The sequence below is a fragment of the Heloderma suspectum genome, chromosome 5 (assembly GCF_057233095.1).
Source record: "Heloderma suspectum isolate Gila_16-S chromosome 5, 16-S_ref, whole genome shotgun sequence".
Taxonomy (NCBI): domain Eukaryota; kingdom Metazoa; phylum Chordata; class Lepidosauria; order Squamata; family Helodermatidae; genus Heloderma; species Heloderma suspectum.
Window position 1 is genome coordinate 232600858 of NC_139462.1, and position 27718 is coordinate 232628575.

The 27718-nt window shown below is 51.5% G+C and overlaps 2 protein-coding genes across 7 annotated transcripts; one reads left to right on the forward strand and one right to left on the reverse strand.

The window, feature by feature from the left end:
• Positions 1-7123: 7123 nt before the first annotated feature.
• On the reverse strand, positions 7124-19223 carry LOC146345322 (uncharacterized). 3 transcript variants are annotated; one of them, XM_084860091.1, is made up of 4 exons: positions 18116-19223; positions 15591-15717; positions 14371-14469; positions 7124-13244 (listed from the first exon to the last, which is right to left on the reverse strand). In XM_084860091.1, the coding sequence occupies exons 1-4, from the start codon at positions 18230-18232 to the stop codon at positions 12007-12009; spliced, it is 1581 nt and encodes a 526-aa protein (XP_084716217.1). In that variant the 5' UTR covers positions 18233-19223; the 3' UTR covers positions 7124-12006. The 3 variants fall into 3 exon arrangements, with proteins under 3 accessions (XP_084716217.1, XP_084716216.1, XP_084716220.1); XM_084860090.1 differs by lacking the exon at positions 18116-19223 and adding an exon at positions 17386-18102; XM_084860094.1 differs by lacking the exon at positions 18116-19223 and adding an exon at positions 16943-17109.
• Positions 16802-27399, forward strand: LOC146345323 (uncharacterized). Of its 4 annotated transcripts, none has more exons than XR_014792541.1 (3): positions 16802-17373; positions 21083-21453; positions 25408-27399. XR_014792541.1 is itself a non-coding variant. In XM_084860155.1 (2 exons), exons 1-2 carry the CDS (start codon positions 16858-16860, stop codon positions 21131-21133), a joined length of 567 nt encoding a protein of 188 aa, XP_084716281.1. In that variant the 5' UTR covers positions 16802-16857; the 3' UTR covers positions 21134-25772. The 4 variants fall into 4 exon arrangements, 1 of the variants encoding a protein (XP_084716281.1); XR_014792540.1 differs by having other exon boundaries at positions 23730-25773; XR_014792539.1 differs by having other exon boundaries at positions 21083-21895; positions 23730-25770.
• The last annotated feature ends 319 nt before the right edge of the window (positions 27400-27718 follow it).

Consider the following 27718-nt stretch of genomic DNA (forward strand, 5'->3'; position numbering starts at 1 on the left):
GATCCCTCTGTACCCCCTGTTGTTTCCCTGCCCCACAGGATTTGCTGTTTATTTTATTTATTTATTTATTTATTTATTTCATTTCATTTCTATACCGCCCAATAAGCGAAGCTGTCTGGGCGGTTCACAAAAATTAAAACCAAAAAACACACAATAAAACAATTTAAAATATATAGAACATTAAAACCACAATATAACAATATAACTGTTCCATCTCAGCTACCTTTTCCCACCCTGCAGGCTGGCCCTAGGAGGTTTTTCTGCCTGAGGTTTTCCTGCCCCCCTCCTGCTCCCCAGTCAGGGGATATATTGTCGTTTATTCTTTCAGTCGCTTGAATGGTTTGCCTTGGTACGAATCCAAGGCAAACCATTCTAATTCAAGTCTACGCCCCAACCACTGATGCCGAAGAAGCTGAGGTTGATCGGTTCTATGAAGACCTACAACACCTTCTAGAACTAACACCAAAAAAAGATGTCCTCTTCATCATGGGAGATTGGAATGCTAAAGTAGGAAGTCAAGAAATCACCGGGATAACAGGCAGGCATGGCCATGGTGTACAAAATTAAGCTAATAGAGTTTTACCAAGAGAACACGCTGATCATAGCAAACACTCTTTTCCATCAGCACAAGAGACGACTCTACACATGGACATCACCAGATGGTGAATATTGAAATCACATTGATTATGTCCTTTGCAGCCAAAGATGGAGAAGCTCTATACAGTCAGTCAAAACAAGACCTGGAGCTGACTGTGGCTCAGATCATGAGCTGTTTGTTGCAAAATTTCGGCTTAAATTGAAGAACGTAGGGAAAACCACTAAACCAGTCAGGTATGACCTCAATCATATCCCTTATGAATATACAGTGGAGGTGAGGAATAGATTTCAGGGATTAGACCTGATAGACAGAGTGCCTGAGGAACTATGGACGGAGGTCCGTAACATTGTTCAGGAGGCAGCAATGAAATTCATCCCAAAGAAAAAAAAAGCAAGGAAGCAAAGTGGCTGTCTGATGAGGCTTTACAAGTAGCTGAGGAAAGAAGGGAAGCGAAAAGCAAGGGAGAAAGGGGAAGATATATCCAACTGAATGCAGAGTTCCAGAGAATAGCAAGGAGAGACAAGAAGGCCTTCTTAAATGAACAATGCAAAGAAATCGAGGAAAACAACAGAATGGGAAAGACTAGAGATCTCTTCAAGAAAATCAGAGATCTCAAGGGAACGCTTTGTGCAAAGACGAGCATGATAAAGGACAAAGAAGGCAGGGACCTCACAGAAGCAGATGAGATTAAGAAGAGGTGGAAAGAATACACAGAAGAACTATACAGGAAAGATCTGAATGTCCCTGATAGCCATGATAGTGCAGTCACTGAACTTGAGCCGGACATCCTCGAGAGTGAAGTCAAGTGGGCCTTAGGAAGCATTAGTAACAACAAAGCTAGCGGAGATGACAGTATTCCAGCTGAGCTATTTAAAATCCTAAAAGATGATGCTGTTAAAGTGCTGCATTCAATATGCCAACAAATTTGGAACACTCAACAATGGCCGCAAGACTGGAAAAGGTCAGTTTACATTCCAGTTCCAAAGAAGGGCAACACCAAAGAGTGTTCAAACTACTGCACAATTGCGCTCATTTCACATGCCAGCAAGGTGATGCTCAAAATCCTACAAGCTAGGCTTCAGCAGTATGCGAACCGAGAACTACCGGAAGTACAAGCTGGGTTTCGAAGAGGCAGAGGAACTAGAGATCAAATCGCCAACATTCGCTGCATCATGGAGAAAGCAAGAGAATTCCAGAAAAACATCTCTTTCTGCTTCATTGACTACGCTAAAGCCTTTGATTGTGTGGATCACAACAAACACTGGAAAATTCTTAAAGAGATGGGAGTACCAGACCACCTTACCTGTCTCCTGAGAAACCTGTACGAGGGACAAGAAGCAACAGTAAGAACCAGACATGGAACAACCGATTGGTTCAAAATTGGGAAAGGAGTACGACAAGGCTGCATATTGTCACCCTGCTTATTTAACTTATATGCAGAGTACATCATGAGAAACGCCGGGTTGGATGAATCACAGGTCGGAATTAAGATTGCTGGGAGAATTATCAACAACCTCCGATATGCAGACGATACCACCCTAGTGGCAGAAAGCGAAGAGGATCTCAAGAGCCTCTTGTTGAGGGTGAAAGAGGAGAGTGCAAAAGCTGGTTTGAAACTCAACATTAAAAAAACGAAGATCGTGGCATCTGGCCCCATCACTTCCTGGCATATAGAAGGGGAAGAAATGGAAGCAGTGACAGATTTTACTTTCTTGGGCTCCAAGATCACCGCAGAGGCCCGTCTAATCAAAGCTATGGTTTTCCCAGTAGTAACGTATGGCTGTGAGAGCTGGACTATAAGGAAGGCTGAGCGCCGAAGAATTGATGCTTTCCAACTGTGGTGCTGGAGAAGACTCTTATGAGTCCCCTGGACTGCAAGGAGGTCAAATCAGTCAGCCCTAAAGGAAATCAACCCTGACTGCTCATTGGAAGGACAGATACTGAAGCTGAAGCTCAAATATTTTGGCTACCTAATGCGAAGAGAAAACTCCCTGGAAAAGACCCTGATGCTGGGAAAGACTGAAGGCAAAAGAAGGGGACGGCAGAGGGTGAGATGGCAAGATAGCATCACCGATGCAATGAATATGAACTTGAGCACACTCCGGGAGAGAGCGCAGGACAGGAAGGCCTGGCGTGCTATGGTCCATGGGGTCACGAAGAGTCGGACACGACTGAACGACTGAACAACAAGGTGCCACAAGGCATTGTAGCTTTTGAACACAACAGAGCAAGAAGCCCCCATCCTCCTCCCATTTCTGTTCGCCTTTCTCTAGCCTGGCACAAAACCCCTGATGCCAAGGAGGACCAGGACCCACCAGAATCTGGCCCCATGGCTCATGCAAAAAGCAGGTGTGGTTGAGCTCCAGACGTACTCAAGCCAGGCAGCCACTCATACGTTGTCTTGCCCCAGATTCATAGAATCATAGAATAGCAGGGCTGGAAGGGGCCCACAAGACCAGTTTTATGTATTAATTCAGACCCTGCTGCTCATTCCGCTCCTCTTTGCCAGCAACCCCCCTCTGTTTCCCCCAAGGCAAGGGGCCTGGGCCAGTTGGGAGGGAGCAACACATGAGGCGGGCCTCCGGTGCTCCGTTTGATGTGTGAGCAGCCCACGCGCCTGCTCTTCCTCTGGTCAGAGCCCCGGTGGCCAGGCCACAAGTGCAATGGCCCAGGAGCAGTTGGCTGGCAGGTCTCCGCAGAGCCGGGCACGCTCCAAGGAAGCCAGGCGACAGTGCTGTTGGGCCATTTTGGACCCTGGACGCAGTGGAAAGAGCTACGCTCCCGTGGGGCTTACTTCTGAGTAGACACCATAAGACTGCACTATGCAGAAGGGGGCTGTGCCGACGCTTGTGCTAAGAGAAGTGGTAGCTGGTGTCTGGGAGGGCAGGTGGCGGAGCCAGGGGGTCAACACTGTGCTGGAGAAACAAAGGCGGAGGAGCATAAACGTTGGCTATCCAAGCACCATAGGAGTTGCTTAAAACAGGACGTGTGCAATGCAGAAACAAAGGCAGAGGAGCTTCAAGGAATAATGGCTGGCCATCCAAGGCAGTACAACGGTGAGAAAACATGGTGTCACAGCTGTGAAGAAGAGATTAGTGAGGACTATGCTTTGTAAATATATGACGTTTGGCCACTGAGGCACATGCTTCTTAAAGACATCCGCAGTGGCTTTGAAAAACATCACCAAAAATAGGAAAGGTAGCCATGTTGAGTATAAGCAGAATTCCAAGATCCACATTATTGTAATCCCTTTATTAGGCCAACAAAAAGATTTTTTTAAAGGATCAAGCTTTCACGATCTCCAGATCCCTTTGTCAGGCAAAATGTTGCAAAAGGCAGGTGGGCCTGGGTGGGGGTGGGAATGGGGAAGAAAAACACAGGATGGTGAAGTCACATTTTCTGCAAGGCTAGACCAGTCCCAAGGTGGGATGCGGGAGGAGTAGCGTGCAGGGATGCAAATCAGGTTCAGCAGGTCAAGGAATGGTCCTGGTTGCCTGTTTAACCTGGAACTGCTCCTGGTGCACTGGGAAGGAGGAGGGGGAAATGTGGTATCCCTCATTTTGGGGAATATTCTCAGAAGTGTTTTGTGAAAAGACCCCCACCCTATCCCAGGAACTGAAAACCTACAACGCAAGCCCCAGAAATGCACACACACACACACACACACACTAGTCATTCACACCTCTGACATATAGACACAGATCCCACATTCTCTCTCTCTCTCTCTCTCACACACACACACACACACACACACACATGGCCTGTGTGCTGTGTGGTGGGAAGGGGCTCCTTCCTTGCAGCGCAACACAGAAACCCAGACAAAAGCAATCTGAGGGTCCACCAAAGAGTCCACATGGGAGAGAAACCGTGTTCCTGATATAAATGCAGGAAGAGCTTTGCCAATTAAGGTGGGCTCACACACCACCAGAGAATCCACACCGGAGAGAAGCCCTATTTGTGTTGTGAGTGCTAGGAAAGTGTCCTACAAAATGCCAGCTGGTAACTCGTCAGAGAATGCACATGGGAAAAACCTCCCTGTGGTGGCTGCAGCAAGAGCTTGAATGTGAAGCATCGCCTTCTGACACATCAGAGCATCCACCCCAGAGAAAGCTCCCATCCTTGCCAAGTGTGTAGGGAAATGTTTCCTTGTTTGCCCGGTCTTACTTGCACCGGAGAAGCTCTGGAGCCTCCTTCCTGGGGGGCTGGCAGCAAAAGGTTGCACTAGCATCTGCCAGAAATGCTTTTGGCCTAGATTGTGAACTGGGGCAGGGGGTGTTCTAGATGACCCACGGAGATTACTTCAACTCCATGATTCTGTGATAATCCCCTCTGAGGAAAGGGTGTTTCCATGTAGCGTTGGTGAAAAAGGCTTTGGACAAAACGGCAGTCTTGCAGGGAATCAGAGAATCTTCTCTGAAAAGCCACTGCCATCCCTGAAAGGTGTGTGTGGCAACTTTTGGCCGCAAATCCTCCTATGGAACCCACCCGCATTTATCTCAGTGACTGACCGAGCCCCTGTGAGATCAAGGACTCTGAGCAGAGGAGACATTCTTGCCTGTGCTAGGAGCTGCCGCAGCAGGCACCAACTTGATTACAGAACTCCTCAGAGAATGTACAGAGAGAGGGGAGAAAGATGAGGTCCAGAGTAATTTTACTCTGTATCAAGGGACCTGCATGGAGGACAGATTTCATGTTTACCCTGAGCTCTTGAAGGAAGTCAGAGATTATGCGACAAAGACTCTGCCATTTGGCCTGTCACTTAGAAGCCAACAAACTAGGGAGATAAAGTTTCCTTTCCTCACACCCCGCTGATAGACGGCAAAGCCATTTGGAGGAGCAGATGTGTGTTTTCCTGAGTGAACAATGCAAATCCTCCTGTCTTTGGTATTTGAGCCCCATAAGTAGAGCCAAGACATGTTGTGAGATCTGGAGGTGATGTGCCCCTCATGAATCTCTTAATTTTCTTTGGGTGTGCTGCTTGTGTGCATCTATGTTCGTTGTGTGCGCGCACGCACCCCTTTAGAAAGTGGAATCACTGTTGGATCCAAGAAATTTGAAACAGAATGGTTAATTAAAGGGAAGGGAACCACCTGCCAAAATACTTGGTGTGGTATTTTTTTTCCTGACCCTATACAACTTTTAAAGTACACTTCTCTTAGGTTTGGATGTCTCTTGTTTTCAAACATTTGACATGGGAGCTGTGAGATTTCATCAGACCAAAACTGCACAATAAGCAAAGCTCTTATTCCATACTTTCTCCTGCTGAGAGTTCCGAGATTATACTTTTAAAACCCCGCACTATTTTTTTGAAGGTCCAGGGTCCTTTTTTGTGTGTGTGTTTCGGTAGGTCCTTACCCTCTGCACAATGAAAGTTGTTCCCCAGGAAAATGGGGCAGCCCACCATGGAATGTGATTGCTCAAGGGCAAACTGGGCTAATATGGGAACTCTTGACTTGCCACCTGCAGAAATATCATTGTAACCCCCTACATCAAACTTTGCAGCAAGTGGATCCAAAGAAGGATGCTGACAAGACAGACATTGGTGTCTGACACCCCTAAGACATGACCGTGGAACTTCACGATAATATAAATGCAAAGAAAGGAAATATTTTGGTCAGCTTTTCTTTTTTGTAGGAAATTACATGGACAGGCAAAGCAAAACCAGGCCCTGCTTGGCCTGGGAACGTGCTCCAGATATGTGTAATGCTATGTGAACCTTTCGAGTTTCAGAATGTGTTTGGTATGCTCATAGCTTTGGTCTGTGCTTCACCCCTTTTGCCTTGGGGCCCCCCACCCCCAAATGTGGTCCCCAAGAGCTTCTCTGAAATGGAATTCTGCCCTCGGGCTCAAAGAGGTTAAACACCTGTTTCAAAATGTATATGTGCAACCTGCAATAAAATGTTGCAGTGAGAAGTGCTCCTGTTCAGGATAGGCTGGCTAGGTATCATGGGAATTGTAATGCAATGCAGCTGGAGGGCACCAGGTAGGAGAAGGATGTTCTATCCCCTTCCCCCCGACCAGTTCTCCACCCACTGCGCCCCCCATATAAGGTCCGCATTCAGTGCCTACTGAGCATGCTCAGTCCTTTTGGTCTGTTGGGGGGGGTCCTCCCAGTGGGTCCCCCCCCCATTTCTGTATCCTTGGGCTGGGGTTTCTCCGAGTCTGCCGATGCCTCCGTCTTGTGTGCAGCTGGTGCCATTTTTGGCTCGCCAAGGATCCACACACAGAGTGCAGAGATCACTGTGAGTACATATAAGATGTGTTTAGTTTAAAAAAAAAAGATCTCCCACTTTATTTAAATGAAAAAGGTGTCTTCAGTATTGAATGAAACCAAAACAGACACCACCCGCAACTCCGACAGGTGCAGGGGTCAATGTTATTAGTGCAGAAGTGTGAATCCTGCCATATTTAGGCCAAAAAGCTCACCAGAGAGAGTCTTCAAAACCCACATAAGGAACATGATTCACCCCACCACCAAACTATGACACTGGAAAAGATTCTCTTCCTCCAAGCAAACGCATCAAATTAACAATGGTAAAAGTTTTATACACAATAAGATTCATAGTAACAAACTCCAAACATTTTAAGAAGCATTACATATTCAAAACTAAAGGGGATCACGTTGCATCCCACCAAAAGGAAAAGGAACTGAGCCAACGGAAGATCCAACTGGGTTAATGACTTTGTCTCATGCAGCTTTGTCTACTACGGAGAGACCAGGCAGCAGGAGATGAAGAACGCCCTCCTCTGCCTGAGGCCCGGGAGAGCCACTGCCTGGAGACCATCGTAGGCTGGGGTGGCACATGGTCTGACCTGGTCTAAAGCACCTCCCTCTGCCTCCCCTGCCAGCTGGGCTCAACCCTTTGCAGTATTGCTCTTTTGTTGGGTTCTTGATCACTGAATGAACATTTGATTGCATTGACTGTTTAATGCAACAGTAATAATCTTAATACAGTCTTGTTTTCAACCACTCGCCATAGGGGACTAGGAATTTCAACCCAGGCGAGCAAGCAGTCTGCTGGGAGGGACAGGATGTTCGGCCCCTCCTCTGGCAACCTACTGCATGTCTACACTGGCATGGAGGAGGGTTCTTCGCCACATCCCTGCTCAGTGTAGAAACTAGCGGGAGTTCGCAGGGGCATAGAACATGTGCCTTCACTGCTAGCTATACAGTTTCTATGTTGGATGCACATAGTGTGGTTTCACCTCCTGCATGTCTAGTACAGAAACACACAGGACTGGCTGCAAAGGAAGAGAGAGATCTGTGCCTTCGCCACCATCCCTCCGCACCTCTACAGACATGTAGACAGTGGAGCTCCTTCCTGTGCATCTAGCACAGAAACCAAGCTCTGTGCCTCCTCCACCAGCCCACTGCCTTCCTAGCATGAGACCGAACATTGGTACATATCGAGGTTTCTTCTGGGTTGGTATGCGGAAGGCACCCCACAATGGGGTAACTCTATCGCCCAGGGAAAAGCTGGGACCATGTGACGGATTTTCAAGTACTCTATCGCGGCTATACCTCAGAAATAGAGAAAAGAAACTCTTCCAGGACCACAAGGCCATGAAGATTAACGTTAGGATGGTTATCACTTCTGAAAGAATAACCGACTACAGCACCGCAGGCGAAGGACCAGCTTGAGGGTGTAGAGGTCGGTTGCTGTACAACTGTGTACGCACAGGCTCCGTGAAAAATGAGGGTGCAGTTGGCGTGCTTTCCGCACACCAACCCAGGAGGAACCTTCTCAGGAAGCAGCAATGTTCTGTCTTCCAGGCTGGTGTGAGGGAGGCATCCCACAATGGGATAGGCTACAGCGAACTACCACTTAGGGCAGGAAGACTGACAAATTAACAGTAGTGATTGCTACCACATGACAGAGTACCCTTCTCCCAAAGGAGGCCTCTGCAGAGGCATATGTGTGTATCTTATAATATCTAATGAGAGGATTTGGATTTTTCCAAGTTGCTGCCTTGCATATCTCGTCCAAGGATGCAGTGGTGCTTAAGGTGGCTGAGGTGACTGCTGATCTAGCTGAGTGTGCAGTAACATGGAGAGGTTTGGGGAGGCATGATGCCTCACATGCCAGAAATATGGATGCTTTTATCCATCTGTTAATGCGGATATGGACACTTCTTTGCCCATAGCCATCAGGTGAAAGGAGATTAATAAAGAACGGGATTGTCTAAAGGACTGGGTACAATTAAGGCAGATTTTTACTGCCCTGTGTATGTCCAATTTGTGCCAGTCCCTCCTGTGGGTGAGCAGGATTAGGACAGATGGAGGTTAGGATCAGCTCCTGAGACCTGTGAAATAAGGTCTTAACTTTTGGGATCAATGTGGGATCCGTCCTGAGGAGAGCAGTCTCTTTTTGAAAGGTGATGAGCCCTTTACTGACTGAAAGAGCTGATATTTCTGATATTCTGCATGCAGAAGTAATGGCTACCAGGAATAAGATTTTGTGAGACCATAAATGGTTCAAAAGGAGCTTAATTAATGCCAAGAGGACCACACGTAGGCTCCATGATGGGGATCTGTGAATCGTGCGAGGGCTCATCAGGGAGGCTCCCCACAGGAACTGTTTAAAGTGAGGGTGTGTGCTTAACAAAGGGCATCTTGGTTTTGACAGAACTGAAGAAATGGCTGTTTGTGTGCACAAGGTGCCGGGTTTTAGGCCCAAGTCGAGGCCTGCTCGGAGGAAGAGGCGAAGTTCTCTGATGCCTGCTGTTTGGGTGCTGATCTTTTTTCTCCTGCACCATCTGGAGAAAGCCTTCCAAATCGTCTCCTATATGTGTGATGTGGATCCTTTCTGGGATGCTAGCAGGGTATTTGACTGTATCCGGATAGTCTAGTTTGGAAAAGATGGATTTTTCAATAGCCATGAGGCTAATCAAAGCCATCCCGGATCTGGGTCAAAAGCTGGGCCCTGGGATAGGCGATCTGCTTTCCAAGGAAGGAATCATGGCCCTTGATGCACCAGGTATAGGAGTATGGAGAACTGTGGTCGGCTTGGCCAGAATGCGGCTATCAAGAGGACTGTTGCCCGTTTCTGTCCAATCCTTTGCAGTACCCTTGCGAGGATTGGGATTGGTGGAAAGATGTAGAGTCTCTCCTTCAGCCAGCTGAGGTTCAGTTCAATATGGAACTATTCCTTCTGTTCTGTAAGAGTGGAATCTTGAAAGGAATCTTGGGAGCTTGTGGTTGTGTTGTGAGGTGAAGAAGTCCACTGCGAGTGGTCTGAAGTGGTGTTGAATTTCCTGAAATACTGAAAGATGCAGGCTCCATTCCCCTGGGTCTACCTGTCGTCAGCTCAGGTAGTCCACCGTGTGGCTCAGTGTCCCTTTGATGTGCTGAGTTGACATTGCGCTAGATTTCGCTCCGCCCATAGCAGCAGGGACTGAGTGTCTTCATGAAGTGAGCAAGATTTGGATCCTCCTTGGTGATTAATGTGTGCCTTTGCTGTAAGATTGCCTGTCCTTTTAAGGACATGAAAGCATTGGACATGGTGCAGGAGGTGCTTCAGGCCCAAGTGTATTGGTCTGAGTTCTAGCCAAATGACGTTGTGTTGCTTTTCCGATGGCTGCCATTTCCCTTGGGCTACATGGTTGATGCAATGGGCCCCCATCCCTCAAGGCTGGTGTCTGTAGTTAGCTGATCTAGCATGGTTCCTGGAATGGTGTGCGTGTCTGAAGGTTTGGGAGATGTTGCCACCAAAAAAGGGTAGTGTGGATTACTTGATGTTCCCTCCTGGCAATCTGGGGCTGGAAGGGGCAAGAGCACCATCTAGCCCACACAATGATGCCACGGCAGCAGCTGCTCCAGATCTAAGAAGTCTGCATTGTGTGGATGTCAAAATTTTGCTGATTTGAGTTTGTAGATTGAATACTCTGTCTGGAGAGAGGGACAGGGAGCCCTTCGTGGTGCTGCGTATGGCGCCAAGGTAGAGTAGGGACTGCCTTGGTGTAAGTTGGCTCTTCTTCCTGTTTATGATGAATCTGTGCTGATGGAGGCAGGGGACTGTTAGGGAAAGATCCAGTGAAGCTTTGTGCCTGGAGGGGGACTGGATTTAATTTAATTATTCCATTTTTATACTGAATAACTGAAGCTCTCTCCAATAGCTGAAGCTCTCTCCGGATGAGTAGGTTGTCCAGGTATGGGTAGATGTGTACTCCTTTTAGGCATAGATCGGCCGCCGGAGACATGGGGCCCTGAGGTTAGGCCAAAGTGCACGGCTCTGAATAGAAACTGCTGGTTCTGGTAGGCAAAGTGCAGGAGAGACGCCGCGGTGAGGCTGACGGATGCGAGAAATTCTCCTCTGTGAAGGGCTTTTCTGATGGTTTGAACAGTTTCCAGGTGAAAATGTCTGTACTTGACAAATCTGTTGAGGTGTTTGAGATCCAATCTGGCCCGCCATCCTCCATCTGTTTTGGCAACTACCAAGAAGACTGGGGGGGAAAAAAGCCTTTGCCTTTTTCTTGAGGTGGGACCTCTCTTATGGCCCCTATTGGAAGTGGATGTTGCATTGCTTCTAAAATTATATGCTTTTTCTTTTAATGGAGAAGGAGAAGCTAGGAAAGTTTGGCAGTTTCAGGGGCCTGGGACCAACAGAGTACTTGCAAATCTGTCACATGGTCAATACTTTTCCCTGGGCAATAGGGGGAATTAACCCATTACGGGATGCCTTCCTCACACCAACCAGGAGAAAATATTCTACTCACCTGCTTTTCACTCAAAAGAGGGGCCAGCAAATATGGGATGGACTGCTCCATCCATATCCTACCAGTCCCTCTTAGGAGGAAGAAACAGGCAAGTAAACAGTATTTTGCAGGCAAACAACTTTAGGGGACTAATTTACAAGCGCTGTAAGAATATATTTATATATCCCATTTCAAGACTCCAATCGCTCTGCGTATATTGTCCCAGGATCTCATCTGCACAGTCTTGAACAGGATGGCAATTCCAACTTCAATTTTTTCTTCTTTCTTCCTCTTTCATTTCTATACCACCCAATGGCGAAACTCGAATTTTTTTACATTAAATGGAAGCTAAACCTTAATTTTGCTTGGTGGCGGACAGAACCCATTTGCTACAGCCTTCTCATCTTCTCTCAATTCGGAACCTGAAGCTAGATTTGGTTTCTGCTCAAGTTGTATGTCTCGTCTGGAATCCCCTAAGATTTCAAATAGTTTCCCCCTTTGGCTGCTGAGCAAAAACAGAAGCCCCTCCAGCAGGATGGAATTAAATTCAAAAGGCCTTCTCTTCCTGTTCTCCACCATCAGTTTCTCTTCTTATGAGGAGACAACTGAATATTTCAGGAAAACATGTTCCAGCGAGGCTTATGACAGCAGTTTCCTGCGAATTTTCACTGCGATGCCATTCAGAGCCCCGTTCTCCAAGACAAGCTGGTCGATTATTCTTTGCACGGGTCTTTCATGTGCCTTACCAAATCATTTTTCCTGTGGTAGCTCTTTTCACAGTGAGGACACTGAAAGGGCTTCTCCCCAGTATGGACCCGCTGGTGTATCAGCAGCTCCCTCTCCGTCCGCAGCCTCTTTCCGCACTCGAGGCACGTCGGCCGTTTCCCCGTGTGGAGCTCTTCGTGCCTCAGGCACTGCCGGTTCTCCCTGTAGCTTTTCCCACAGTAGCTGCACTTGAACGGTTTCTCGCCCGTGTGGGTTTTCTGATGGTACTGAAGGCTGCACTTGGTGGTAAACTTTCTCCCGCACTCAGCGCACGAAAACGGTTTCTCGCCCGTGTGAGTCCGCACATGTTTCTTGAGGGTGTTCTTGCGGCGGAAGCTGCTCCCGCACTCACTACATTTGTGGGGCCGCTCGCCGGTGTGGATGCTCTGGTGGGATGTTAGGGAGGACTTCTGCCAGAAGCTTTTGTCACAGTAGCTGCACTGGTAGAGCCGCTCTTTCACGTGGAACCTCTGCACGTGGTATTTCAGAAGAGTGTTGGTGGTGTGGCATTTCCCACACTTGGCGCACATGAACGGTTTCTCCCCCGTGTGAAAGAGCTGGTGTTTCTTCAAGTTCACCTGGGACCTGAACGTCTTTCCACATTCGACACACGGGTGAGGGCCCAGGTGACACTTCTGGTGGTTCCGGAGGACTTTCAGAGCAATGAAACTTTTCCCACATGTGTCGCATCCATACGGCTTCTCTCCCCTGTGGAGTTTCTCATGCGGAATGAGGTACTGTTTCTGGCTGAACCTCTTCCCACACTCAGAGCATCTGAAGGGCTTTTCCCCCGAGTGGATGACGGAGTGTGTGCGGAGGTTTGCCTTCTGGCTGAACCGCTTCCCACAGACCTTGCACGAAAAAGGCTTCTCCCCTGTATGGATTCTCACATGCACCGTTAAGTGATCGTTACGACTGAATGTCTTCCCACATTCTTGGCACTCGTAGGGCCTTACCCCCGTGTGGATCTTCTTGTGAGTAAATAGGTTTGTGCGGCTGCGAATGGTTTTCCCACAATAATTACATCTGTAGCCTCTCTTTGGCATTATCCGACTCTCCTCTTGCTCCTGAACATTTCTAAGTTGGCAGGACAGTCTCCCGCGCTTGCGACTCTCTTTCTCCTCAAGTTTTTTAAGGCGGGTCTCTTGAGTTCCTGGACTTTCAGAAGGCCCTGCTCCTTCTCTAGCTGAGGAAAGCAAGAATTGCAACATTAAACACTTCACTGTTAGAGACCAGCACAGAAAAATGGCAAGAGGTCTCCCCATGTGCTTAAAGGAGGCTTCCCCAACCTGTGCCCTCCAGATGTGCTGAACTAGAGTTCCTGGCATGCTGGGACTTGTAGTGCAACACATCTGGACGGCACCAGATTGGGGGAGGCTGGCTTAAACAGAGAGATGTTGTGACCATTTTTGTAATCACACCAGGTGCGGGGAACAGAACGACAGCAATGGCACAGTGGAAACAAGCAGATGTTCTTGATGCTAACTACTAGACTGCATCTGGAAAATTCTGGACACTTAACTCTGCAAAGAAATGGTCTCACTCAATATTCTTGATCATATTGAGAAAGACAAAGAGAGGTCCATGTTTTGAAACAAATATACAATGTATAAGTTGCTGTTGTGTCCCATTATCTTCCAGTTCTCATCCTTTCTGTAGATTGATACAAATCATGGATCAAAAAGTAGGCTACTTATAAAATAAGCAACATATCAGGAACCATTTTCTAAACCACAGAAATGTCCTTTAAATATTTACAAAAGCATATAGCAAAGTTGCTATATCCTGTATCCTCCCAGGTAGGCTCTCCAGAGCTGCAAATCAACACATTGTAATTGTTATATCAACCCATTAATATACCTAGGTAAAGTTGCCAAATGCCAGAAAAAAGGACAGCACTGCTTCCGTGCCTTTAAGGGCTGCTTGATGTGCAGCTGTCTTTCACATGGTGAATCTTTCCAGGGTATGGAAGAGACTGCCAATCTCCGCACAACAAGCGGCTCTTAAAGGCACAGCCACACAATGTGGCTGAAAAGTCGGCATTTCGAGGAAGCATCTGCAGCGCAACTGGGGAACTTGATTTAACTCAGTCTTGTCTTGTGCAGATTCCAGTTGCAGACTGAAATCGCCTTTGTTATAAAGCAATTCACCAGCTGGGGACGATCACTGGGAAAATGCAGCAGTAACCATCCCCAAGCGACCCTTAGCTCGATCTTCTCACGAGCAAACCCCATCAGGGTTGCAAAGTCCCAGGGAGGTCCTGCTTATTTGGGGTGTACGCTCCCCACTGTTCAACAAATGCTGCTACTCACCCGAGGAGGGGCTCTGAGCACCCCCTGGCTGGTCCTCATGGTACAACTCTTGCCCTTGTTCAAGCTTGGAAACCAGCCATGGTTTAGCAGTCAGAAGGCCTGTTAACCGACAGAGAGAGAGAGAGAGAGCGCGCGCAGCTTGGCTGAAGAAAGGGGTCACGGCAATTCCGTTATACAGCTAAGGAGGCCTGGAGCCCGATCCCATGCATGCGACCTGAATTTAAGCCACTCTGCACTGAATGGGACTTACTGCTAAGTAACTGAGCATAGGATTTCAGCCTCTGTCGAGGAAGAGAATAATGAAAGACCTAAGGACATTTTTCAAAGAGCCCATAGAGAAATATGTCCAGAGCAGATGCTTTAGAACTTACCTATTTAGCACATTTCTAATCTGCCCAAGAACTAACATTCTCTGGGCGGATTACAACCAGTTAAAAATGAAAGTGCCATTTTAAAACAGTTATAAAAGACAAATATTTAAAAGAATAAAATACAATATAGTAAGCAACAAACAGCAGCGTAATCGATAAAACAGCCATAATAACATAGAACTAGGTCTCTAAAATGCCTGGGAGAAAGGTAAGGTCTTTGCCTGGTAACTAAAAGACAACAGCATAGGCGCCAGGTGAAACTCTTTGGGGAGTTTATTCCAGAAGTGGAGTGCCACCACTGAGAAGGCCCTCTCTCTGGTAGCCACGCACCTAGCTCCCTTTGGTGGGGCACCCAGAGGAAGGCCCCTGAAGATGAGCTAAGGGTCTGGGCAGGTTCATGTGGGAGGAGACATGCCTTTAGATACTCTGGTCCCAAGCTGTTAAGGGCTCTGAAGGTCAACACCAACACTTTGAATTGGGCTCGGAAACAGACTGGAAGCCAGTGCAGCTGACAAAGCACTGGATCACACAGCTGAATCAGCCAGTCCCAGTTAGGAACCTAGCAGCTCTATTTTGCACAAACTAAAGTTTCTGAACTGTCTTCAAAGGTAGGCCCATGTGCAAGGCATTGCAGTAATCCAATTGGGGGGTTACCAGAGCAATCTACTTATTTATAAATTGATTTGATTTATATTCCTCCTTTCCACCCCAAAAACGGCACTCAAGGCTGTGATTACACAGGGGATATGGCCAGGCTGCATTCTGGGAATTCGGGGCCAATCTTATGCAGTCGAGGGTGCCCACAGCCATTTCCCCAGGCTCCTGAATAAAACCCAAACCACATTTCACCTAGGAAAGCGAGGCTGGCGTAATTTTCAGTCATCACATCTCGGTACAACTCCTTCTGGGCCTCCGACAATATCTTCCACTCCTCCCGGGAGAAACAGACAGTGACGTCAGCAAAGCTCAGAGCAACCTGGAATGAAAAAGAGTGTCCCAGACTCAGTTCTTTGCAATTTGCCTTCATGTGGAGCAGGGGACGGCAACCTTTTGGGACGATGAGGACATTTGGCAATTTGAGAAGCTGTCCTGTGCACCACCACAAAATGGCTGCCATGGGAGGCATGGCAAAGGACAAGTAACCCACCCAAAAACCTGACTACAAGGCAGAGGTGGGGCCTGAGCCCCAACACACTAAACAACTCCTTTGAACCCACCATTTTCAGCGCCAACAGAAACCTATTTCACAGCAATTCCAGCTGCTGGCAAGAAAATGTGTTAATTTTGTTTTTAAATGGAAAGGGAAGGGCACCTGGGCAGGCGCCAAAGAAGGTTTCTGGGGGCGCATTGGTGCTTACAGGTATCACGCTGCCTACCCCTGATGCAGAGCCATCAGATGGAGGTCTGTAGCAAAATGCCTCATCCCTCCGTAGCCCCAACCCAGCACTTCTCAAGCTTTGGAACGCAAAGGCTGATGCTTTTGCATCAGTGCCCCATCCACTGGGAGCCCCCTCCTTGGGCAGCGGGCAGACTGCGCACGCATGCCATTGCAGCCCAAGAGAGGGTCACTAACCTCACGCTAGAGTATCTCAGACTCCTTCAGAACCAGCCAGATCACAGACTGAAAGCTCCTGAAGGCGGAGACCGCTCCGTTTGTTACGCCACTGGTGGCACTACCTCTCTTGGTGGCTGGGGATACTGGGAGTTGTAGTCCAACACCTCTGGAGGGGAAGGCTGACCTGTATAATCACTCCTAGCCTGAAACATCAGGCGCCTTCCTTCCAGCACTGCTCAACACTCGCCCTGCCTCAAACCAGGGTCTCAGAGGGGCTTGCAGCGGAGCGCGGAACCACGTTCCCGCAGCATCCGGAGGGTGGCGGGGGAGGGGCTCCCGAGCTCAGCTCCTTGCGGCTGCATCACGGGGGGCCGGGGGCACCTTTTCGCCCCTCCCCACAACTCTACGGGGGGTTGACTGAGGGCCGCTTCCACGGGCACACAGGCTGTGGGTCGAAAGGAGCTTTCTTCTGAAGCTCTTTCCAGATGTTCCATGGGAGGGGGGTGGAGTGGCACCCCAACAGCAGCTGTTTCCCTGGCCTATGCCTAAACTGAGAGGCTCATGAACCCAAATTATAGCACGGGGGCTGGTCGCTCGTTTTGGAGGTGGGCTGACACGGGAAGGGCCTTTTCTGCGATGCCCCGACCTGCCGAGCTCACTGTTCTTCTGACTCGCCTCAGCCTCTTGTTTTGGGCGGACGGCTTCCTGTGGTCCTTGTACATCCTCTCCGGGAAGGCCAGTCGATGGCTGCCAGTCCCGATGGCCGCGCGCTGCCTCCAGCCCCGGGGGCAGCGCGCCTACGCGCACGTCGCCGGGGAGCGTGGGCGGGACGGCGCTGCGCCGCCCCCGCCCTGCTCGTCCCGTCCCCGCGGGCATGGCCGGCCGCTGCGTGCACGGAGCGCTGCTCCAGATGGGCCCTTGCTCCGGCCCAGCAGGGCTCTGCGAACGTCGACTAAAAAACAGCCGCTGTTTCAAGGATGCCGCGGCGCGAGGCTCCGGGCGGATGCGCCTCCGAAGCGCGGGCCCCCACCTCGGTCCCGGGGAAGCGTCCTCGGCGGCCCTGCCCGGGGCGGCCAGGTGAGCCCTTACCTGCGCAGCTGGCCTTCGGCGGCCCTTCCTCGCCCTCCTCCTCCTCGTCCCCCCCATCTTTCGGGAGGCCGAAGGCGCAGAGGCCTCTCGGCCGGGGCAGGAGGCGAGCCCGGGGGCGCCTCCAGCGCCAGGCCGGCTCCGCGGCGAGAGGCGGCCGGCCCGATCCGTCCTCCTCCCTCCTTCCGGCCTTTGTGCTCCGCAGCCTCGCGCACGGGGACGCCTCGTGGCCGCTCCGAGCAACGGCCCGCCCGGCCGGAGAGGCGGCGGGGCCGAGCCCCGCCGGGGGCCAAGTGCCCGGCTCCGGCCGTGCCGCCTCGCAGCAGGTGCCCCCGGTGGCGCGGGGCTTGCTCCCGAGGGCGCGGGCGGCGGAGGCGGCGGCTTGCCGGGCCAGCGCCAGCCTGGCACGCCCGCCCAGGGCCAGGCCTCGTGGGATCCACCGGGGCTGACTCGCGGGGAAGGGGGCCTCGTCGGTCGCAGCCCGAGGCGCGGAGGGGCGACGCGGGAATCCGGGGTTGGATTCTTCCGTGCGCGGAGCTGCGGCGGCGGCGGCGGCGGATCGTTCCCCTCCCCGCGAAGACGGCGGTGCGGATGCTCTTTCAGACGCGGGTCTCCTCGTGGGGGAAAAACGATGCAGGGGGTGGATGTGGCGGCTGCGCTTTGCCCCGGCGAAGGCTGCCATCCCAGCGGCGCTGACTCGCGAGTAGGCCCTCCTGAGCCCCGTGCGGCTTACTTCTGAGTAGACGCCAGGGGATGGCACGCGCAGGAAGGGGGCTGTGCCGAGAGCGCTGCCCGCGCTAGCGGGGGGGCGGCGGCGCCGTCTGTCCGGCGTTGGTGTCAATTTCCCCATTTTGCCGGCGGGGCGGGGCGGGGCGGGGCGACGTGGCGCCCACCGTGCGGGGTGCGTTTGCGGGCCGGAGAGCGAGCGAGCGAGCGGGCTGGGGGCGGATGACGCCCCTGCAGTGCAGGCCACGGCTGGTATCCCTGCGCGGCGCCTCGGGTGCCGAGGGCGCCTCCTCTCTCCCGCCCATCCGTGTCCAGGCCAGGCTTCCCCAACCTGGCGCCCTCCGGACGCGTTGGACAGCAGCTCCCAGCATCCCCAGCGCGTGATGACTACATGCGAGGGAGGTCCGTCGGCGGAGCTGGATGCGACCCGCGCGTCGAGGCGTCCTACCGCAGGACGTCCAGCAGGCGGCGCCAGAGGGCCAATTCGGGGCGGAGCGCTGCCTGACCGCCGCGGCGGGGCGAGCGCGGGGCGGAGCTCAGCCCGCGGCGGGGCGGGGCGCCTGCGGGCGCGTGTCGGGGGCGCGGAGGGCGCCGCCCGCCGCCGTCCTTGGGAGGGAGCGCGCAGCCGCGCGCCCCTGGCCGCAGGCGAGGCCTGCCCGAGCCGGCCGTTTTCATGCGGGACAGAAGCGGGGCCCCGATCCGGGCCGCAGCGCGTTCTGGATCAGGGCCCCGAGGCGGGCTGCTTTTCTGTAAGAAGAGAGAGAGGAAAGTGGCCCGCCGCAGCGAGCCTTTTCCCCCGCCCCGCCCCGAGTCCCTGACTGGCTGGGCAAAGCTGGGCAAAGGCCGCCCCCCTCTGCCGGGACCAGCTGCCAGTCACGCAGAGCTGCCCGAGGCACCCCCCCAAGCCCCCTCCCGCTCGCAGGCCGGCCGGGGGCGCGCGGAGGGGCCGTGCAGCAGTTTGGGGGCGCTCTGGGACCCGGAGCCGTCACCTGAGGCACGGGTGAGCTCAGTGGCACGGAGCACCTTTTATCAGCTCAGGCTGGTGTACCAACTGCGCCCTTCTCTGGACGGAGAGAGCCTAGCTACAGCTGTCCATGCTCTGATAACCTCTCGTCTGGATTACTGCAATGCGTTATACGTGGGGCTGCTTTGAAAACGGTCCGGAAACTTCAGCTGGTCCAAAATAGGGCAGCAAGATTGGTAACAGGGACTGGCCTGCGAGCTCGTATTACGCCAGTACTTTTCCAGCTGCACCGGCTGCCAGTCCACTCCTGGGCCTGATTCAAAGTGCTGGTGTTAACATTCAGAGCCCTTAACGGCTTGGGGCCAGGTTACCTGAAGGATCGCCTCCTCCCATATATACCTGCCCAGGCCCTAAGATCATCCTCAGCAATCCTTCTCCGTGAGCCTCCGCCAAGGGAAGTGAGGTGTGTGGCTACCAGGAAGAGGGCCTTTTCTGCTATGGCACCCTGGCTGTGGAACAAACTCCCTAGAGAGGTCCGCCTGGCGCCTGCGTTGTACTCTTTCCAGTGCCAGGTGAAGACCTTTTTATTTTCCCAGGCATTTTTAGCATTCCAGGTTTTTTTAGCTCTGCTGTCTTAAAACTGCTATTGCATTTTAAATATCTGCTCTGCTACTAGGTTTCACTCTGGTTTATTTTTATTATGTAGTTTCAATCTATTATATTTTATATTGTACTTTCTGTGGTATTTCTGTGGTTTTAATTTTGTGAACCTCCCAGAGAGCTTCGGCTATTGGGCAGTATAAAAATGAAATAAATAAAAACAATAATAATAGGGATGGGAGAGCTTTGGAAGGCTGCTGCGCCCCCGCGTTGAATAAGGAATCGCCCACCAGCCAGCATGTGCCAGATTGCACTGCCTGTTTCCTGCCTGTTTTAATATTGTGACTGAAAGGCTTTCCGGGCGGAATGGCCCATGCTCAAAGGATCCTTGAGCACCACACCTTGCCCCAAGAGTTCCTTGTGGTCGCATTCAGGGGAGATCGCTGGCCCTCCACAATCCGCGCCCACCAGGCCCAGCGTCAGCAGACGGCAGCCTCCGGCAAGTGCTGGGCAAGGGCAAGGGCAAGCGCTGCTGGCTTAGTTAGCCCTGCCCTGCCCTGGACGTGCACAGGTGGGCAGTAGGGCCAGCAGAATTCAGACAGCAGCACTGGTGAGTCCAGGCGGACGTCCCAGAGCTCCACTCAGCGTGACCCCCTGCTGCCGTTAACGGGCAGACATTCCTGCCCGCCTGCCTTCCTGCCTGCCTGCCCGCCTGTGGCGGGAAATGGCGGGAGGCTCAGCGGCAGTGGTGAGCAGAGACCAAGGCCATGAGCCTGAACTTCACTGTGCCAGCTCTACCCGTACTTATTTTTATTAAAAGCCCTGAAAGACATTAGGGCGCCAGGTGCTCCTTCCTGTTCCCATGCCGGCCTCAGATGAGCTGTTGCTGGGCAGGCAGAGAAACGGCCGCCCACACAGCCCTTTGCCTTGTGCTCGCTGTCTCCCCGCACTCCCAGCCTCTGACCTTGCTATTCCTCTCTCCACAACCCCTTTCCTTGCTGTTTCTCTCCCTTCCCCATCCCTGGCTTCTAGCCCTGCACCTTGCCATTTCCCCCTCCCTCCCACCATCTAACTCGATCTCTGTCCCCTCCACCTGAGTAGCCAGCCCCAGCTCCCAAGACAGCCATTATGTGACCAGCCACATCCCCCATGGGGGCCATTTTCTGGTGGTGCCCACAGGTCCAGAGAGTTGGGGACCCCTGCCCTGGCTGGATTCCTGCTTCTGATATATTTAAAGAATTCTTTGTTGTTGGCCTTTATGTTGTTAGCAAAGTGCTCCCGAAAATACTTTATGTACAACCTGTGCTCTGTTGTCACTCCCACCCATGGGAGGGTGGCAAGTTAAGTCTGCTTTTGGAAGCAGCTGTGCAAATTTAATAATTAGGCTTCTTGTGTCTCTCTCCCCTCCAGGCCCCTTTCCAGGAAGCACACTTTGACTTGAACAGCAAAAATGCACAGTAACCAAAAACAGTATTTTATGCGCACAAGCATTTGAAAATGACGATGTCTGTGAGTTAAGTTGCAATGAATATGAACTTGAGCACGCTCTGGGAGAGAGCGCAGGACAGGAAGGCCTGGCGTGTTATGGTCCATGTGGTCACGAAGAGTCGGACACGACTGAATGACTGAACAATGAGTTAAGTCTCTCAAGTCAGCAAGCGAATGCGGCCCAAGTACATGGAGATGAGATCAGCCTGCACCTCTGGCACAGAAGACTTGGATACCGTGATACAAAGGTGATCTTGGAACTACAGCACAGAAACCATGCAGCAGGTATCAAGGTAAAACAAAGTGATGGTGATAATACATCTAGGTGCAAAGGCAAAGGGGATCAGGCCCTCCTTTCCAACTCAAATTGAAGGGGAAAAGCACCAAAGTACTAGAGCTCGTACACAATGATCTCTGTGGTCTAATCAATGTGCCTTTGTTAAGGAAGAATAGATGTTTCAATATTTGTGGATGATTTTTCAACCTTATAACATATCTAATGAAGGAAAAGAGTGAGGCACATGACACGCTGAAGCAATACGTCGCCATAGTCAGCAATCAGTTTGGCAAAAGACTTCAGGAGCTGCAATCAGAGAACGGCAGTGAATACATTTCGCGCCACACCCAAGCATTGCTGGATAAACAGGGCACACTTCACAGGAGGAGTGTGGCTTACACTCCTGAGAAGAATGGCACTGCCGAAAGGAAGCTGAGATCCCTCCTGGAGATGACAAGGTGTGTGCTGACAGATGCAGACCTACGTGTTCGATTATGGGGAGATGCCATCTGGATAGCAACCTATCTCCAGAATAGATTGCTAACCAAGGGCACCACACACACAGACACCATTTCAGCTATGGCACAATAGAGCCCCAAACATGGAACACATAGATAAGATAGGTAAAGTAAGGTAAGATAATTAATTGCTTGAGTCCAAAGACCATTGCAAAACAAAAACAGAATACAAATCATTTAAACAATAGAAGACTTGCATAATACGAACAAAAATTACAAGTTTAAAAACAAAAGCTACAGCACGGGGAAAGAATGTTATAAAAACTAGGGTAGAAATCAAATCTTGCCAGAATACAATTTTATACAATCAAATCTTGCGCTTACTATGGCACTTTAAGGCGGTCCCTGCCACCGAGTCCACCTATGCCTTAAGTGACCGTTCTGGGTCCAAGAGCACCCCAAACTACAAACCTGATCCTTTAGGGAGCGCAACCCCCTCCAGAACAGGTTGAGCATCGCTTAGCAGGGCAGACGAGCCACCCGCTAACAGTACCTCCGTCTTGTCTGAGTTGAGTCTCAGTGTATTGGCCCTCATCCAGTCCATTACCGCGCCCAGGCACTGGTTCAGAACACCCACTGTCCGACCTGAGTTTCATGAAAAGGACTGATGGAACTGGATGCCATCCGCATATTGGTGTCACCTCAGTCCATATGTCCAGAAAACCTCCCTCTCTGGTTTCATGTAGATGTTGAACAGCATGGGGGATAGAATAGAGCCCCGTGGCACCCCATGGCAGAACTTCCAAGCGGCAGAGCAATAATCCCCCAGCACCACCTTCTGGAGTCGGCCATCTAGTAGAAGCGCATCCAGTGCAGTGCCTTACTGTCAACTCCCAATGCAGATACCCTATCCGGAAGGATACCATGGTCCATGGTACCGAAAGCCGCTGAGAGGTCCAGCAAAATCAATAGGGTCTCACTCCCCCGTCCCTCTCCTGGCTAAGGTAATTCCCCAGGGTGATCAAGGCAGTTTCTGTTCCAAAACGAGGCCTCAAGCCCAACTGAAATGGATCGAGATCATCTGTTTCATTCAAGAGCGCCTGGAGTTGACCAGCAACCACCCGCTCAAGCACCTTGCCCAGGAAGGGGATGTTGGCCACTGGCCTAGAGTTGTTCACATCTTCTGGATCCAAGATAGGCCTTTTCAGGAGTGGCAGAATTATCGCCTCCTTTGGCACTGCTCCCTCTCTCCTCCTGGACCCAGCCGGACATCTCCTCCCTATACATGTAGTAAGCCATGACGGGCAAGGTTCAAGCATGCAGGGGGTCGATCAGACATGGCCAAGCACCTTGTCCACATCCTGAGGCCTCAACAACTGAAAACCAGTCATGCAGACCGAACCCGGTGGTGCTCTGGGCAGCTCTTCTAGTGGAACTGCACAAACTGTGGTGTCCAAGTCGTGATGAATGGGAACGATTTTATCTTCAAAATGTCACACAAACGTGTCACAGCGTGCTACCAAGGGTTCCAGCATCTCCCTGGTCCAGATGGCAAAAGGTCACGGACCACTCAGAAAAGCTCAACTGAGCAACACTGGGAAGATGCAATGGTGGTGGAAAAGAGCGCCCTCCTTGCTGTCCTCACCACCACAGCGTAGGCTCAGGAATGAGCTGCAACCTGTCATCAGCTGGACTTGGCAGGAGTCCACCTCCACCTGCGTTCTAACCGTCTCCCCTTTCGCTTCATTGCCCTCAGGCCAGGTGTACACCGGGGGGGGGGGTGCTTGGGAGCAATCATGTCAACTGCCCTAATCATCATCTCTGCATTCCACAGAGTAACCAGGGCTTCCACAGGACCACCAGCCATGCCAGCAGAAGATCCCCCAGAGCCCTCTGGAATCCATCAGAATCCATTAGCTTCCAAAGGCAGACCACTTTTATGGGCCCCCACCTTTGCAGAGAGGAAAGGCTGCCGAGAATCTAAACCTCGACAGGGAGTGATCCAACCATGACAAGGGGATGGACGTTAATTCCCTCACTTTCAGATTAGCAACTTCTTGCCCAGTTGAGAAAACCACATCAAGAGTGTGTCCAGGAGGGCCAACAAGGCGATCACGAGTGTGTTGGGCCAACAACATGACTGGACTGCCCCTTGGTTCTTATGGTGGCCATGAAGACCTGAGCCACCCCAGATCCAATGGCCTTAGCAGGGAAGTGGAAATCCCCCAGAATGATCATCCTACGGGTCCTCAACATCAAGTCCAAGACCACCTCCGTCAGCACAGGCACGGAGATTGATGGTTAGCGGGGTGGGCGTTTCACCAGCAGAATCCCTAATCTGTCCCAGGTGCCCTATGTAAGATACAAACACTCAAAATTGGCACTGAAGTGAACAGGAAGCCTACTGAGGGAGACAGACTCTCTGTAGACCACAGCAACCACTCCCCTCCCTGCCCCTGAAGTCGGTGTTGGTGCTGCGCTGAATACCCAGGAGGGCCAAGCTGGGAGAGACCCACTCCTTCCAGTTCCCCCACCCAGGTCTCAGTAATGAAAACCGCATCCCTCTCATCCACAACTGTGAATGAGGGAGATTTAATTTTGGACCAACCTGGCATTCAGCACCAGCACCATCTGACCTAAGGGCAAGCTGGTAAGGCACTCAGGAACCATCTGGTCAGGGGAAGAACTAGAAGAGGGGATAGGTGTCTAACCCCCTTCTCCTGTGACCGCACTTACGGGGGCACCCCCATTCTCCCCAGCCTATCCACTGAATTCCCCAGCACATGTTATACATTCAGTTTAAAATAGATAGTTATGTCCATCGCAAGGGCACAGTAAAAAAAAAGCGCCCACCAAGTATATCACAGGCAGAAGCCAAGCCCTCACCTTGGCTACTATCCCCGCAAACTCACCTCTCACCAGAGCTTGGGCTGAAAGCTTGCACGCGCACACGCATGCACACACACACCCCCTTGGGCACGCCTGGCTCTCACCCAGGAGAACCACAGCTAATAGCCCACAGAAATCATCTGGTGAGGCCGGTGGAGCGACAGCTCCTTGGAAGCAGGGCGGCAGATGTAGTCAGTTCCAGCTCCATCTTGTGTTCGGCGTCCCCTGCTTTCCCACCTCGGCTGAGAGCCGCAGGACGGGAGCCCTTGTGCTCTTGCCCTTTGGCTCACGCACGCCACAGGCTCATGCCTTTGTCCGGGCCCAAGCTTCATCGTACCTGGATGGGAAGGAGATTGTTTACCTGGCACAGGTGCTGCCAACCATTCAGCCTGGTTCCTGGTCAGCGTTACTTGGATTGTTTTGGGGGAGCTGGTAATAGAGCTATGGAATAGAAGGGGGGAAACACTTTGGTCAGGAGAAAGTCTGGCTTGTGGCTTGGGCTGCAAAGCAAAGCTGTCTTGCTTGAGGACAGACCTCTGCCTCGATTTGGGTACGTAAAGAAGACAAAAAACAATACTTGGGAGGATGCCAGTCCTCCAGATCAGTGGAAAACTGTTTTGCAGGTTCCTGGGCCCTCAGTATGTCATTCACCATTCCAGAACCAAATTCCAGCTGACAACTGGGAAGAAGGAAAAGAGACCATTCAGAAGGCAAGAAAATGAAGGGGCATCACTGGCATGAAAAGTGACTGCACTCTAGTGGAGAGATGTTATGTCTTCCTTTTTGTTTTCCCTTTGTGATGAACTCCAGTGTTGCATTTATATACAAGAATATTTGTGAGTAAAACTGTTTTTTTCCCTTCACTAAAGAAAGGTGTGGACTTTTTTTAGCCATGTGTGCATGTGGGATGGTGAATGCTCATTCTGCTTTTCCTTCTTGTTTTTTTCTCTGCTAGCTGCCTTTCTAACAGGAGGCAGCGATACCAAACACTCCCATCAAAAGCACCCGATCCTGACTGATCTCAGACGTTAAGCAAGGTTGGGCCTGCTTTGCACTTGGATGGGAGACTGCCTGGGAATACCACGTACTGCTAGGGATGTACGAAAGTCACTTACCTTTTCGAAGGGTGACATTCGCGGTGGGGGGGAGGCGCTCTGTCCCTCCCCCCCCCCCCCGAATCCTGGCCAGCCGGCTCTGCAAATGGCAGCAGCCAGAGCCGCCGCCATTTGCGTCCCTGCAGTCAGCTGTGATAGGCTATGTAAATGTTTACGTAGCCTAGAAAAGAAAAAACCCCGCGCGTATGCAAATGGTGGCGCCGGCCGCCGCCGCCCTACCCCCAGAGCCGCCGCCGCCAGGAAGATTCGCCGAAGGTAAGTCCTGGGGGGGGCAGACCGTTCCGCCACCGATTTTGGGGGGCCGAATGCGCTGGCATTCAGCCTCCCCCAGATTCGTGGCGAAATTCTCTGACATCCCTATGTACTGCAGGCTCCTTTTGAGGGGAAGGGCCATGGCTCAGTCGTAGAGCACCTGCTTTGCATGCAGAAGGTCCCAGGTTTGATCCCCGGCATCTCCAGGTAGGGCTGGGAAAGACTTCTGCCTGAAATCCTGGAGTTTCGCTGCCCATCGGTGTCGACAATTCTGCCTGAGATGGAGTGATGGTCTGACGATCAGGCAGCATCCTATGTTCCAGAGGCAGGCATCAGAGGACCAGCAGACCGGACCACCGTTCACCACCTAAGCGAGCCAGCAAAGAGCAAGGGGGCACGGAGCTACCCAAGCCCAGCTGCTGGCCAACTGGCAAGCGAGGTCTCTGCTGAACAAAGCTGGGCACTGGCTTGGAGCGTAGAGATCCCGGGGCAGAATCTAGGTCCAGACGCAGTGTGGCCGTCTCTGTCTCCACACTGGCAGAGCTCTGTTTAAACTGCTTACACTGTTGCAGGGCCCCTGGAGATCCGGGCACTGAAGGGGTCATTCAAAACTGGACTGAGCCAAGTGATCAGCAGTGGTACACGATATTGGCCAGATAGGGAGGCACGGGGATGGGGGGATTCTTTACAGACCCTCCTGTCATAACCTGAGACAAAGGAAATGAGCATCACTCCCCCATGCCACCAACACACATGCAGGATGGAGAATTTGGGGAGGTGCAGTTTGTCAAACGGGGGGAGAAAAGTTGCACTTGCTGGAATTTCCTCTTCTACGGTTACTCAAGGGAGAGGGTCGCTACACTCCTTTGCAGAGGGCCTTCCCTTCTGGGTGGTACATAGAATGAATAGATTTGCCCTACAAAAAGGTAGCATGTACCATGCTAGAAAACACACTTTGCAATTCACAAAAGTCAAAATTTGATGTCACACAGAAACAGGCTATTTAAATGAAGGAAGGCCACTTCTGGTGAGGGTGGGAGGAGGGGTCACGTCTCTTCTCTGCCTGCCCTTTGCTCACTCTAGTCCCCCACACACACATAACACACACACACACACACATCCCAGTAGCCCCCCCCCCCCCCGCCGCCTTCGTGTTTTAAATGCGATTCTGTCTGGGACTGATCTGAGCCCACAACAGTGCTGGCTGAAAGCACAGGAAAGTGACTTGGGCGCAGCCTAAGGAGGGAAACCGTTGCTTTGGCTCGCCGACCAACAATAACAAGCAATTGTTGGCTTAAAGCCAAACCTCCGGGAAGCCCAGTTCTGCATAGTCACGGCATTTCCCAGAAAGGCTAAACATTCCGTCCACTGTCAGAGTTAATCTCCCCGCACGCACGCACACACACCACATAAACAAACCTCTTCAGGTTTTTCTTGCTGTTTTTGCACATTGTCTGTGGATGATGATTTGGGTCTGGTGAAGTGACAGGATCACAGAGCTGGATGGGACCCCAAAGAGTCATCTAGTCCACCCCTTACAACAAGGAACAATTTACTAGACTGACTG